At 38.8% G+C, this 12,248-nt stretch overlaps 1 protein-coding gene across 3 annotated transcripts in view; it reads right to left on the bottom strand.

Annotated features, from left to right (window-relative positions):
- The window catches only part of Utrn (utrophin), a 425,153-nt gene that overhangs the window by 207,756 nt on the left and 205,149 nt on the right, over positions 1–12,248 (bottom strand). For all 3 annotated transcript variants that reach the window (XM_042693071.1, XM_042692992.1, XM_042693156.1), the window contains one exon: positions 3,603–3,792. In XM_042693071.1, the coding sequence (XP_042549005.1) occupies positions 3,603–3,792 (190 nt within the window). The remainder of the gene's footprint in view (positions 1–3,602; positions 3,793–12,248) is intronic.

Raw genomic sequence — 12,248 nt, 5'->3', positions numbered from 1 at the left:
TTTCATAATTTCAAGTGTTTCCATACATTCCCTTTTTCAACATATATCTTCCCATTTCCAAACAAGGTTCCATTGAAATCATTGAAAAAGTGAGAACAGTAATATGCAACCTTAGAGGAAAATTAAAATGCCTTTGTCTCAGAAATACTCAGCCATAGAATAAGTCTCTCACAATTGTCTGTCTACCTAATTGATGCTGAAAATAAAGATATAGAATGCTATAAAAAAAAGAATGCTTCAGCTGGGCACCGGTGACTCACACCTGTCATCCTAGCTACTAAGGAGGCTGATATCTAAGGATCGCGGTTCAAAGCCAGCCTGGGCAGGAAAGTCCGTGCAACTCTTATCTCCAACAAACTACCAGGAAACCAGAAGCGATGCTGTGGCTAAAGTGGTAGAGCACTCACCTTGAGCTGAAGAGCACAGGGACAGTGCCCAGGCCCAGAGTTCAAGCCCCACAACTGACCAAAAAAAAAAAAAGTAACAAAGCAAAAACAAAATCAGAATGCTTCAGAATTCCAAGCATTTAATGAAGGAACAAAGAAATGAGAAATTGTACAAATTACCAACATGTGCAATGTGAACATAGGTACAAGGTAGCTTAAGATAAACAAGGAAATTTCAGTGGGCTCATAGCAAATGCTGCCTTTAATACCCTATACAATCCCAGACAAGCTCAGTAATATGAAGTTCTTTCTGAGAAACATTACTGAAAACATTATATTTTAATATTTGAATTGGCAGCCACTTTCTTGTTGGTATTTGCCCTATGACAAGTAATTTTGGTCTTAGTTGTCTTTATTTAAAAGATTCTCAATGAGACAGGTGCCCGTGGTTCACAACTATGATCTCAACTACTCAGGAGACTAAGATCTGAAGATCTCAGTTCCAATCCAGCCTAAGCAGGAAAATACATGAGACTCTTGTTTTCAATTAACTACTTAAAAAGTCAGAAATAGAGCAGTGACTCAAGTTGTAGAATGTTATACCTGAGCAAAAAAAGCCCAAGGCCCAGAGTTCAAGCCCCAGGATCAGCACCAAAAAAAGAAAATATGGGAGAGAGGGAAGGAGGGAGGAACGGAAGAAGAGAGGAAGGGTTGGTCCAAAACATTTCTATTTAAATTTATTTCTCCTACTCTGTGAAAATTCAGTAACTATGGTGAAGCATTTAGACTGTGGTACGAATATATCTAAGATAAAATATCAGCAAATATCAGTAAACTCTGGAATTTTGCTGGTACTTGTCCTAGATTCATTCATTGTCTATAACCTGCTCCCTACAAAACTGCTAACCTCAATATCTGTTGAAATTAACAGCACTACATAAATTAAATATCTATGTGCATTGGACACTCAAGGGTAGAGTCCTTTAATTCTCTTAAAAATATAACATATTCCATCTATCATCCAATCACATTGAGAACTATCTATAGCCCCCCAAACTTCAGATGACTGCAAAGAACATTTATTAATTAATATTAATGGTAACCTTACGAGATCACAGAAAACCGAGACAAAAGAAAATTTTAATTTGCTCCTTGTCTGCCCACAGCTGTCTACCAGGTCACAAGTATAGTGTGAAATAAATAAGAAACAAGAAGGAATGTTAACTAAACAAAGGTTTTCATTCATCTTAAGAATGTAATCATAAAACCCAGAAAGAGCCTTCAGGCACAGAAACAAGCTACACATATGCATGTTCCAGAATGGTTTTTTAAAAAAAAAAAAAAAAACTTTTTAACAACACCGCCCCATTTGTTAGGAAATGGGAAGACTTGGAAAAAATTATATTAAGTGACGTAAGCCAGGCCCAAAGAAACATAGGTCCCATGGTTTCCCTTATCTGCAATAACTAGTATATGTCTGGAACAAGCAGAAAAGGTCAAAAGCTATGTACATATGACCTTATAAGACGATGCTAAGCGAAATGAACCCCAAGACTGGGGCACAAAAGTTTTATCTTTGTTGCTGTAGTTTTTAATGTTATAATGTACTATGTGATTTTTTTGTTTCTTTTGTATGTTCTTCCCCCATGGTATAACCCGTTTTCACTGTATTTGATTCCGAAGTCCTGCATCTTGTATATGTATTTTTCTAATTTGGGGAGGGGAAGGGAATTAACAAAAAGTTGAAATAAGGATACAGGCTGACCCATTGTAACAATGAGATATACAAGACAATATATTAAAAATGAACTTTACAACTTTGAGGGGGGGAGGAGTTGGGGAGGTCGGAAGGGATGGTAGGGGAAAAATAAAGGAGGGTGTAACAATGCTCAATAGGAAATGGACTCATTACCTTGCTCATGTAACTGTAACCACTCTGTACAGTATCTTTACAATAAAATATATATTATAAATAAAAAACTTTTTAACAAAAATTATTTCAAACTTGAGACACTATAGGAATAAGAATAGTTCAAAGAGAAGCATAAAACACCCTTTACCCAAATCTTCATATTGGATATTTAACAAAAGGAATCTGGGGAATATCTGAAGGAAGAAGAGCTCAGAAAAACAGATTCAGAAAGGTCATCAATGGCACACATCTGTGATCCTAGCTCCTCAGGAGGCCGAGATCTGGGGATCAAGGTCTTAAGCCAGCCCAAGCAGAAAGTACATGAGACTCTTACTATAATTAGCCACCAAAAAGCACAAAGTGAAGGTATGGCTCAAGTGGTAGAGAGAGCATCAGCCTTGAGTGAAAAATCCAAGTAAGAGCACAAAGCCTTGTGACTCAAGGCTTAGAGTTCAACACACACCAAGAGTTAGGGCTGAATTTGCTCTCAGGTCTCTCATGAAGAATACAATCCAACCTTGAAGAGCCACGTAATCATCTGGGGCAGGTGGACACATGTACCAAATGACAGCAGAGCTACTAGGTTCACCAGCCTTACCAACTAAAAATTGTCCCATGGATGGGATAATGGAAAGTCACCATAGACAAGGAGACCTGCCCACTGAAACTGGCCATGAACTAGACTTGAAGCCAGAACAGATTTGTCCACCCAGATAAAAATGGAAAGTTCAAAGACATGAAGGCATGGTATATGGGGGTGGAAAGAAGACTCAGACATGCTAAATAAGACTTTTCATAAAGTTGCTTAAAGGAAAGATTTGATAGAAGCACATTTCTTGCCAACAAAAAACTCTGAACTTCAGACTGCATTTACCATCATACTTATCAAGCCAAACACATAAAAATACCTCAGTCTAATAGCCTCGGTCATAAACTATGCCATAGCATTTGAAGCTTTTATATTAAGTATTTATAATAAATGGGGAAAGAAACAACCTCATATTGAGGGGAAAATGCCCTTATAATTTAGGACTCAATAAAAAGCTAACTGTAATAGGGCTTCAAATGACAGAAAACACAATTGCATCGAGCCTCTAACTTCAAATAAACAATTATTTCTTCCAGAAAACAAGGTGGGATTTTTTTTTCTCTATATAATATTAAGCAAAAAGATTTTATAGATCCCATTTCCAGAAAGCAGTTACCCGGAGGAAAGACTGGATTTCAGAATCGCATGACAGCCTCACCCTTCGCAAAAATCACAGCACCTACTCTCAACCTTGGGGCTCCCGGGGTCCGCTCACCTGCAGCTGCTGTTTGAGCTCGCTGGCCAGGATGCTGTCCTGAAGAGCGTTCTCCCGCTGAGAGGCGTCCGCAAGCACATTCGCTGTGGTTTCTGCTTCTTGAAGCCATTTCAGGAAGTTCTCTAGGTCTCGGCGAGAGGACTGCACTGTCTTCAGCTCAGCCTCCAAGGCGCTCTGTCTGTCCGCAATGCTGGATGAAACGGCATGACAGGCTCATTTACTGACAGAATGACAGCAGACAGAACCCAAACACACAGCCCCAAAGGAACTTAGTTATTTCACTGCATGGATCCAACTGGTAGCGTCATTTAAGTGTGTGTCTAGAGTGTCAACAAAATCCCTTCCACATTCTGAAATAATTATGATTACATTTTATTCCTATGTTTGCATATCAAGTGGCTTTTCCATGCATGTATGTCAATAACATAATGGTCGACACTCAAAAGGTAATAGAGAGCTGGATACCAGGCTCATGTTGTAATCTGAGCTACTCAGTAGATTGAGATCTGAGGATAGTGGTCTAAAGCCAGCCCAGGCAGGAAAATCTGTGAGACCCTTATTGCCAATTAACTACCAAAGATGCAAAAGTAGAGTTGTGGCTTAAGTGGTAGAGCACTACCCTTGAACTTACAAACAGTACCCAGGCCCTGAGTTTAAGCCCAGGACTAGCGTGTGCATGCACGTGTGCACACACCCACACACACAGAGTAATAAAAGGCAATATGAACAAATATTAATATAGTTAGTGACTAAATGGTTCGAAGAAGAAGAAGAAAAATCTGAAGCAATGTTTAAAATAAAATAAAAATGAGCAGCTGGGTGGGTACCAGTGGTTCATGCCTATCATCCTGGATACTTGGGAAGCTAAGAATGGGAAAATTATGGTTTAAGGACAGCCCAGGCAGAAAAGTTTGTGAAAGCCCTTCTTAAACCATAGCTAGACACAGCAGCACATGCTGAACATCCCAGTCTATGTTGAGGGGCTGAGAACAGAGGAGAAAGTCAAAGAACAACACGCAGTTGTTTTAGAAAGACAGGTCTACTTAGTTGGCACTATTTGCAGTATAATGGTGGGTGTTTTTGTTTTTGTGTTTTGATGAAAGCAGACAGGGCTCCACCATAACTACTGTGGAACTTGAAAGCAATCTGCCTTGATCATTCAAGCCTTATGGGCATCATCCCTCTGCTTCAACACACATTTCGAGTGATCTGATTCCTGCTCATCTTCCTAAAAACCATCTCCTCGCCCCAAAGCTCATGGATTATCTACAAAAATGAACCTCAACTAATACTCCAAGCAGTCTCTGTCTCTGTCACACCCAGAGCTTTGGTACATGAATTCCTTTAATCTTAAGTATCTTTCCTCTCCCTGCTCCCAGCTTCCACTAATCTCCTTTCCAACTGACTAACTCTGATCGCCACTCCAGAAACTCATACCAACACTTCCAGACGAAAGGGTCCCATGATTTCCCTGCAATGGCCATTAGTATCCCATGGCTGCTGAAACCAATCACCACCAGCTCAGTAGCCATTTCTCCTACAGACACAGGCCTCCATTAGGCTGCATTCCTACTGCTGAAAACTCTCCATTCATGTCTGTAGGGTATGGGTCAATCTGTTTTCCGTGCCTTTTACACCTTCTAATGGCCCCCATATTTCTAGGGCTCATGGCCACTTACTCTGCCTTCAGAGCCAGGTAGAACAGGTGTAGTCTTCTCATCACATATCTCTGACTCATTCCTGTACCTCAACCTGCACTCTTTTAGATTCACAAGATGACACTGTGCCCAACCAAGATGACCCATGGGAATCTATATCATTGTGGCAGCAAGTGAGTGTTTTCCTGCCTACTGGAACTGTTTGAATTACCACTTTACCTGGTACTCCCATGTATCATAGCAACTCAGCAAATGCTTAGTGAATAAGTAAGTACAATGGGAACCATACTTCCCCAGCAGCAAGATTTTATGAAGAAAATGATATAGACCCATATATATATATTGAGATTAACATCAATAAATAATAGCTTTCTTGAATTTGGTGAAATATTGTGAAATTAATCTTGCTTATATAGCATGGGAATGGGCAATCTAATAATAAACATCCTTGTGGATTTTTTAAATGCACATTTATCTAGCATAAAGTATTTTATTACAAATCTCATCAACTACTAAAAATAGTAAAGATACTGAAAAAAATAAACTCTATAGCAATCCAAATAATCTCCCTATTATTATAATGAATACACAGGCTAAAATTTATATTCAGATGTCTGTATAGCACTTGCCTAGCATGTGTGAGTGCCCATGTTCAGTCCCCAGTAGCACAAGTATAGTGTATATATGTGAATTTGTATTCTGATTTTTGAAATTAATTTATATGAAATTTCTAATACAACATAGCTTAATTGTGTTCTCCTTATGCCCTACTGTATTTTTTTAAATATTCAAATATACAGTACATTATGCTAGATATTACAAGAACCTTTTATTCGCTCTCAAGAAAATCCAAATGATTTATCATAATATTAAAAAGCAAAAAAAAAAAAAACAGTCATTAAAAGTAGATTCTCGGGGGAGGGGAGCAGATAGGGAAGGGGAGAGTAGAGGGGTGGGGGTGTGGGTGGGAGATGGGAAGGGATGGGAAGGGGAAACAAAGGAGGAGGCAACAATGCTTGATAAGAAATGTACTCATTATCTTGCCCATGTAATTGTAACCCCTCTGTACGGTATTTTCACATTGGTGGCTCACACTTGTAATCTTAGCTACTCAGGTAACTGGGGTCTAATGATCATGGCTCGAAGCCAGCCCAGGCAGGAAAGTCCATGAGACTACTATTAACCACCTGAAAACCGGAAGTAGCACTGTGGCTACTACTGTGGTGGAGTGCTAGCCTTGAGCAAAAGAGCTCAGGGACAGCACCCAGGCCCTGAGTTCAAGCCCCATGATCAGGGAAAAAAAATGAGACTCTCAGGAGTAGGTATGTATATTTTTATCACACAAGCTAATAAATTATCTTTGATGCTCCTCGTCCACTGTTCTCAGAAGAAAATAACCACTTCTGTCACTTACTAGCTAGATGGCCTAGCTGTCTCTTCAAATCTCCAATTTATTTATTTTTTTCATTGTTAAAATAAGGAGCTTGGCCAAAATCAGTGAAAAACCCATTTCAAAACATCCAGGGGTCCTCTTAAAACTACATAATCCATCTGAGAGATTCTAAAACCTGCTCGGGAAGTGCCTCCCTTGTCTACCCTCAATCCTAGCTTCCAAATTCAGCTCCATTAAGAATCCCTTTGAGAACAATGTGACTGACAAGAAGGGATGAATGGGGTACGCGCCCAGTCAAGAGGCTGGGAAGCAATAACTCGGAGGGTGTCTAAGACCCCTCCCAGCGCTGAGCTCCTACAGTCCAGGAGCTCAACGAAGATTTTATATTTGGAAGTTCTGATTGCTTCATCTCAAGAGAGATCAGAAAACAACTAGAGGAGATACTGAAGAAGTGTGTTTTTAAGCTGAAGAAACTTTAGCCTGAAGACAAAGGCAGAGATTTTTTTTTTTGGGGGGGGGGGAGTAAATCTTTTCTGAATCTATAAAGCACAAAGGGTAAGGAAGGACAGGGTAGGAGCCTACAGAGAGAGCATTTGAAGTTTATGAGGCTCACTTTAGCCAAAATAACTTTTACTTCAATCAGAAGACATAACAGCCTATTCTTCAGTACAGACTAAAATATAGTCTCCCATAAAAGATTTAGGGACATCCATGGGGTGAAAGATATTTAATAGTTTATATAAAAAGGATCTAGAACTTTTTAAGTGTAAACTCTTGGCTTTTAAAGTCAGATGTATAAATTGGGTATGATGAACTATAAAATAACCCATAGTCTACAATATAAAATGACTGCCCATATATAAAATACCATTTTAAAGATGTTAAATAATATTTGATTATTTTAAGCTATAAGATATACTACTTAATTAGGCATAGATGTGCTTTTAAAAGAATTCTTTTTTGGGAGGGCTTGAACTCTGAGCCTGGGCGCTGTCCCTCAATTCATCAACTCAAGGCTAGCACTTTACCACTTGACCCACAGTGCCATTTCTGGTTTTCTGGTAGTTAACTGGAGATAAGAGTCTCACGTACTTTCCTGCCCAGGCTGGATTTGAACTGTGATCGATCTCAGCATCCAAGTAGCTAGGATTACAAGGTGTGTGCCACCGGCTCAGCTAAAAGAATTCTTTTTTTTTTTTTTTACCCCGGTCAGTCGTGGGGCCTGAACTCTGGGCCTGGGCGCTGTCCCTCAGCTCTTCAGCTCAAGACTAGCACTCTATCATTGTGAGCCACAGTGTCACTTCCAGCTTTTTCTGCTTATGTGGTGTTAAGGAATCAAATCTAGGGCCTCATGCATGCAAGGCAAGCATTCTACCACTGAGCCATCTTCCCAGCCCTAAAAGAATTCTTGAACACAAACAAATGCTGGTTTGGGTTGGAGATTTTTTTTTTTAAGGTTTTAACAAACCTTAGGAAACTTCTTAGGAAACTCAGAATTATATGTGTTCCGTTTTTATGTACTTGGAGGGTGACCTTTACAGTGATATAGGATTTAAATATATTTACCTCTTTTAGAATAGAAAAATAGTAGCATCAGTATTGTGAGTGGCAGGTAGAAAACCTAAAATGAAAATATTCCTGAAGCTTTTCAATGTCTACCTCCACAAGGTAAATTGGTTCTTTTGAAAATAAAAGAACATCTGTTGGAAATACATGTTAAAGTAGGCTATGAGAAAAATGCATTCAAAATGAGTCACTGCAAATATGTTCAATGATCTCTCATAGATTATGGTAACCAACATTTGTCCATGAAGGCTGGGTCATCACCAAGATACTTGAAAATTCACTCACTGGATCAAGTGCAGTGGCTCATGCCTGTAAACAGTTCATGAGATCTCTATCTCAACCAATAAAAAACAGACTGGGGTGGTACAAGCCTCTCATCCCAGACACTTGGAAAGTATAAGTAGGGGGATTGTGATTCAAGGTCCACACTAATGGCAAATGCACACAGTGGGATTTCACACAAAGGTTGTTGGATATCACACCGTGTGCCTTCTGTTCTTCAAGTACCATCCTACAAATGTCTTCCAACAGTTCCAACAAAATATGAACTTGTCGGGATAAGGACAAGAAGAAAAAAAATCTATCGTAATTAGTGATTTAGAAGAAATTCTAACACACCTCTCTTTGTGTTATTTTCTTTATGATACTTTACCATACACATATACCTATATCTACACATATACAGATATATACATAGACACATACATGTGTACACACATGTCAAATGTTAATTTATCCCTGGGATATCCATGTATAAGGCTAAAATGACCTTTTCAAGTCTCTAATCAGCTATCCATACTCCCAAAGTTTCAACGAATTAAGCATTTCTAGTCAGAAAACCCAAAATGCTCCAAAACCTAAAACTTTTTGAGTATTGATAAAATGTCACAAGAGGTAAAACACAATATTAAACTGTGTTTCAGATGTAAAATTACCTTCAGGCTATGTGTATAAGATATATGTGCTTTGGTATGTTTGTTTTACAGTGATCAGGGTCTGATACATGCTAAGCAAATATTCTATCATTGAGCTATACCTCAGGCTATATAAAGAATATCTGAAAAATAAAAGAGTTTTTGTATGTAAATTTGGGTCTCATATCCTAGATATGTCATGATGTATATGTTAATCCTCCAAAACCCAAACAAATTCTGGTCCCAAACATTTCAGATAGGGGCTATGCAATTTGTACATTTAAATATTTCACTTCACACTAAGTTATTAGTTAACTCTCATTAAGAAATGCAAACCCAGATGCTAGTGGTTTATGCCTCAGGAAACTTAGATAGGAGGATTGTGGTAAGAAGCCAGCCTGAATAGGAAAGTCTGTAAGAATCTCATCTCCAATAAAGTAGCAACCAAACAAAATGTGGAAGTATGACTCAAGTGATAGAGTGACAATCCTGAGTAGAAAGCTAAGCAACAGTGTGAGGCCCTGAGTTCAAGCCCCAGTACCAGCACCAAAATATACATTAAAAACAAGGGTGAGCAGGATACAAGGTGCCGTGTGGTAGCATAGACCTGTGACCCCAGCTCTCTGGAGGTTGAGGTAGGAGAATCATGAGTTCCACACCAGCCTGGGCTATTCTTACTAGCTCACCCAAGAAAGCTCAAAGGAACAGGAAGTCTTAAGTGAAAAAGGCAGTTGTCAAGATATGAAGATTAGTTAGAAATATTAGACATAGGTTGCTACACACCCAAAAATCCAGGGTCAGTTGTATTTGAGAATTAAGAATTTTTATGCATTTGAACATAAATGTTTCCACGTTAAAGATTACCCATTGGTAGAACTAGGGTAACAACCCAACACAATACTATTTGTGCAGCCAGAGTAAGGCTATTTCATACTTGGTGGCATAAAATCTATACTAAATAGCCCCAGGTCAACTCAAAGCTTTTTGTTATCAGAGCTATTCAGGATTTTACCATTACAGATCAGGGACTGGGGACCTGTAGCTGTAAATGGTCACGTTATTTAGGTCAATTGCAATTCATACAAAATTTTTCCTTGGAAGCACATATTAAAATCCAAATACTGCCTTCCACTAATATCATCCCATGCGCCTGTACCTCTGTGCCTCTCCCACATTTGGCTAGCAATGATGTTTATGAGGAATCCACCTGGGAGGAGGAGCAGAGCCCGAGGGCAAAGGCCTCACAGACCTTTCAGAATGGTCCCAATGACCAAGAGAGTCTTCCCACTGGTCAAATGCTGGAAGAGCTTCACATTACTCAGGGAAGTGCTTAACTCAACACAGAGTAAGACCCAGTAAGAGAAAGCACAGACAGATGAGAGCGGCGGGGACACAAGCAGATCGAGCCATAGCTGACACTGAGACAACAAAGAAGAAAAATAAAACTCTTGTTAAAGAATCTATCTCTACAGGTGGAAGACTTGAATTCCAATCCCAGCTCCATCGGGAGAACTCTGTGATCCTGGGTAATGGCTTAATAACTATGCAACACAGAAACAGATACATCAAAGTACTAAACCCTCATTGGAGAGGGAGAATCTCAAAGGATCCTTAGAGAAGAGCTAATAAAAAAAATGAAAAACATTGATCTGGATAAACTGAAAAGTCATTTATAGTTCTATCTTTGCAATAATATCAAAACACACTGGGCAACGGTAAGCCCAACGTTTGAAGCCAGCCCCAGCAGGAAAGTCCCTGAGACTCTTATCTCCAATTAACCACTAAAAATTCAGAAGTGGTGCTGTGGCTCAAGTGGTAGAGAAGTTGTGGTAGAGTGCTAGCCTTGAGTAAAAAAGCTCAGAGAGAGAGCCCGGGTCCTGAGTTCAGAAGCAAAAAAAAAAAAAGTCAAAAGTTCAAAAGAAGCTGAATAGCATCTCCCATAAATTGTTTAAGAAGCAAAACATGATTTATGTATACCAAACAGAAGTCCACTCAAAATAGTTAAAAGTTGTAAATATTAACTCATTAAAAAAAGAAAATTTGAGGAAGTGGCGCTGTGGATCAAGAGGTAGAACGCTCACTTTGAGCTGAAGAGCTGAGGGACAGCACAGGTCCAGAGTTCAAGCCCCACATCCGACCAAAAAAAAAAAAAGAAAATTTGAGTAGAGTATAATGGCCCATTCTTACAGTCTCACCAAGGCACAACTGGGCAAAAGCACGAGACCTTCTCTGAAAAACATAGTAAAAGCAAAAGAACTGTAGAACTGTGGCATAGATCAAGATCAAGTGGTAGAGTTCTTGCCAAGCACATGTGAGGCCCTGAGTTCAAAATCCAGTACCTCCAGAAAAGAAAATGAGAAGAGGAAAAAAAGAAAAAAACTCCCAATATATAAGAACTTGAATTGTCATTCATGAGGGAATATGTTAAACCGCCATTGTACTGTATTTTCTCAGGTCCTAATAACAAGATTATCTAAATCATGACTGAATATTAATATAATTACTTCTTTCCCCCAAAATGTATGGAAAGAAAATAGAATAGAACAACTACTTGTAACCATAATAAAACTTCAGCCCTGTGGCTGTCTTGGCTATGATAAATGAAAGATGTCCTTGGAATATAATTCATTTTTAATTGCCTCTTCCATCTAATCTAAGTACTGCTGTAGGCTGTCTTAAAATATTTACAAAGGAAAGCAAAAAAGAAATTGGGGTGCTAAATAAAGCAGGACGCTCACTTCTGAGTGATCAATTTTTCTGGTAATGTTTTGTAACAAAAACAAAGTCATAACTCTTCCATGTGAAATTTTTGTAAATGGATGAGTATGTTTAAGGACTAGGCAGTGTTCAAGTTATTTTTAATTAACCTTCTTCCCTGCCTTACTGATATGATCCTTAATCTAGGCAAACAACCTTTACTAATATTAAAGTTGTACTAAAATACTACTAAATTAGAACCATTCTGCTTTAACATTTCACAAAGTTTTATATTTGCTACCCTACTCTTATATTTTCCAGAGTCTAAGGTAAAGCTAGCCATGTCATTGGGCTCATGATGCTCTTCTTGAGGTTTTTAGAACTCCTGTCAAGGCTTCAAATAATCAAAGTTCAAGGC

This window comes from Dipodomys spectabilis, unplaced genomic scaffold (genome assembly GCF_019054845.1).
Source record: "Dipodomys spectabilis isolate Male_0828 unplaced genomic scaffold, ASM1905484v1 ptg000001l, whole genome shotgun sequence".
Taxonomy (NCBI): domain Eukaryota; kingdom Metazoa; phylum Chordata; class Mammalia; order Rodentia; family Heteromyidae; genus Dipodomys; species Dipodomys spectabilis.
This window is presented reverse-complemented; position numbering and strand designations above follow the sequence as displayed.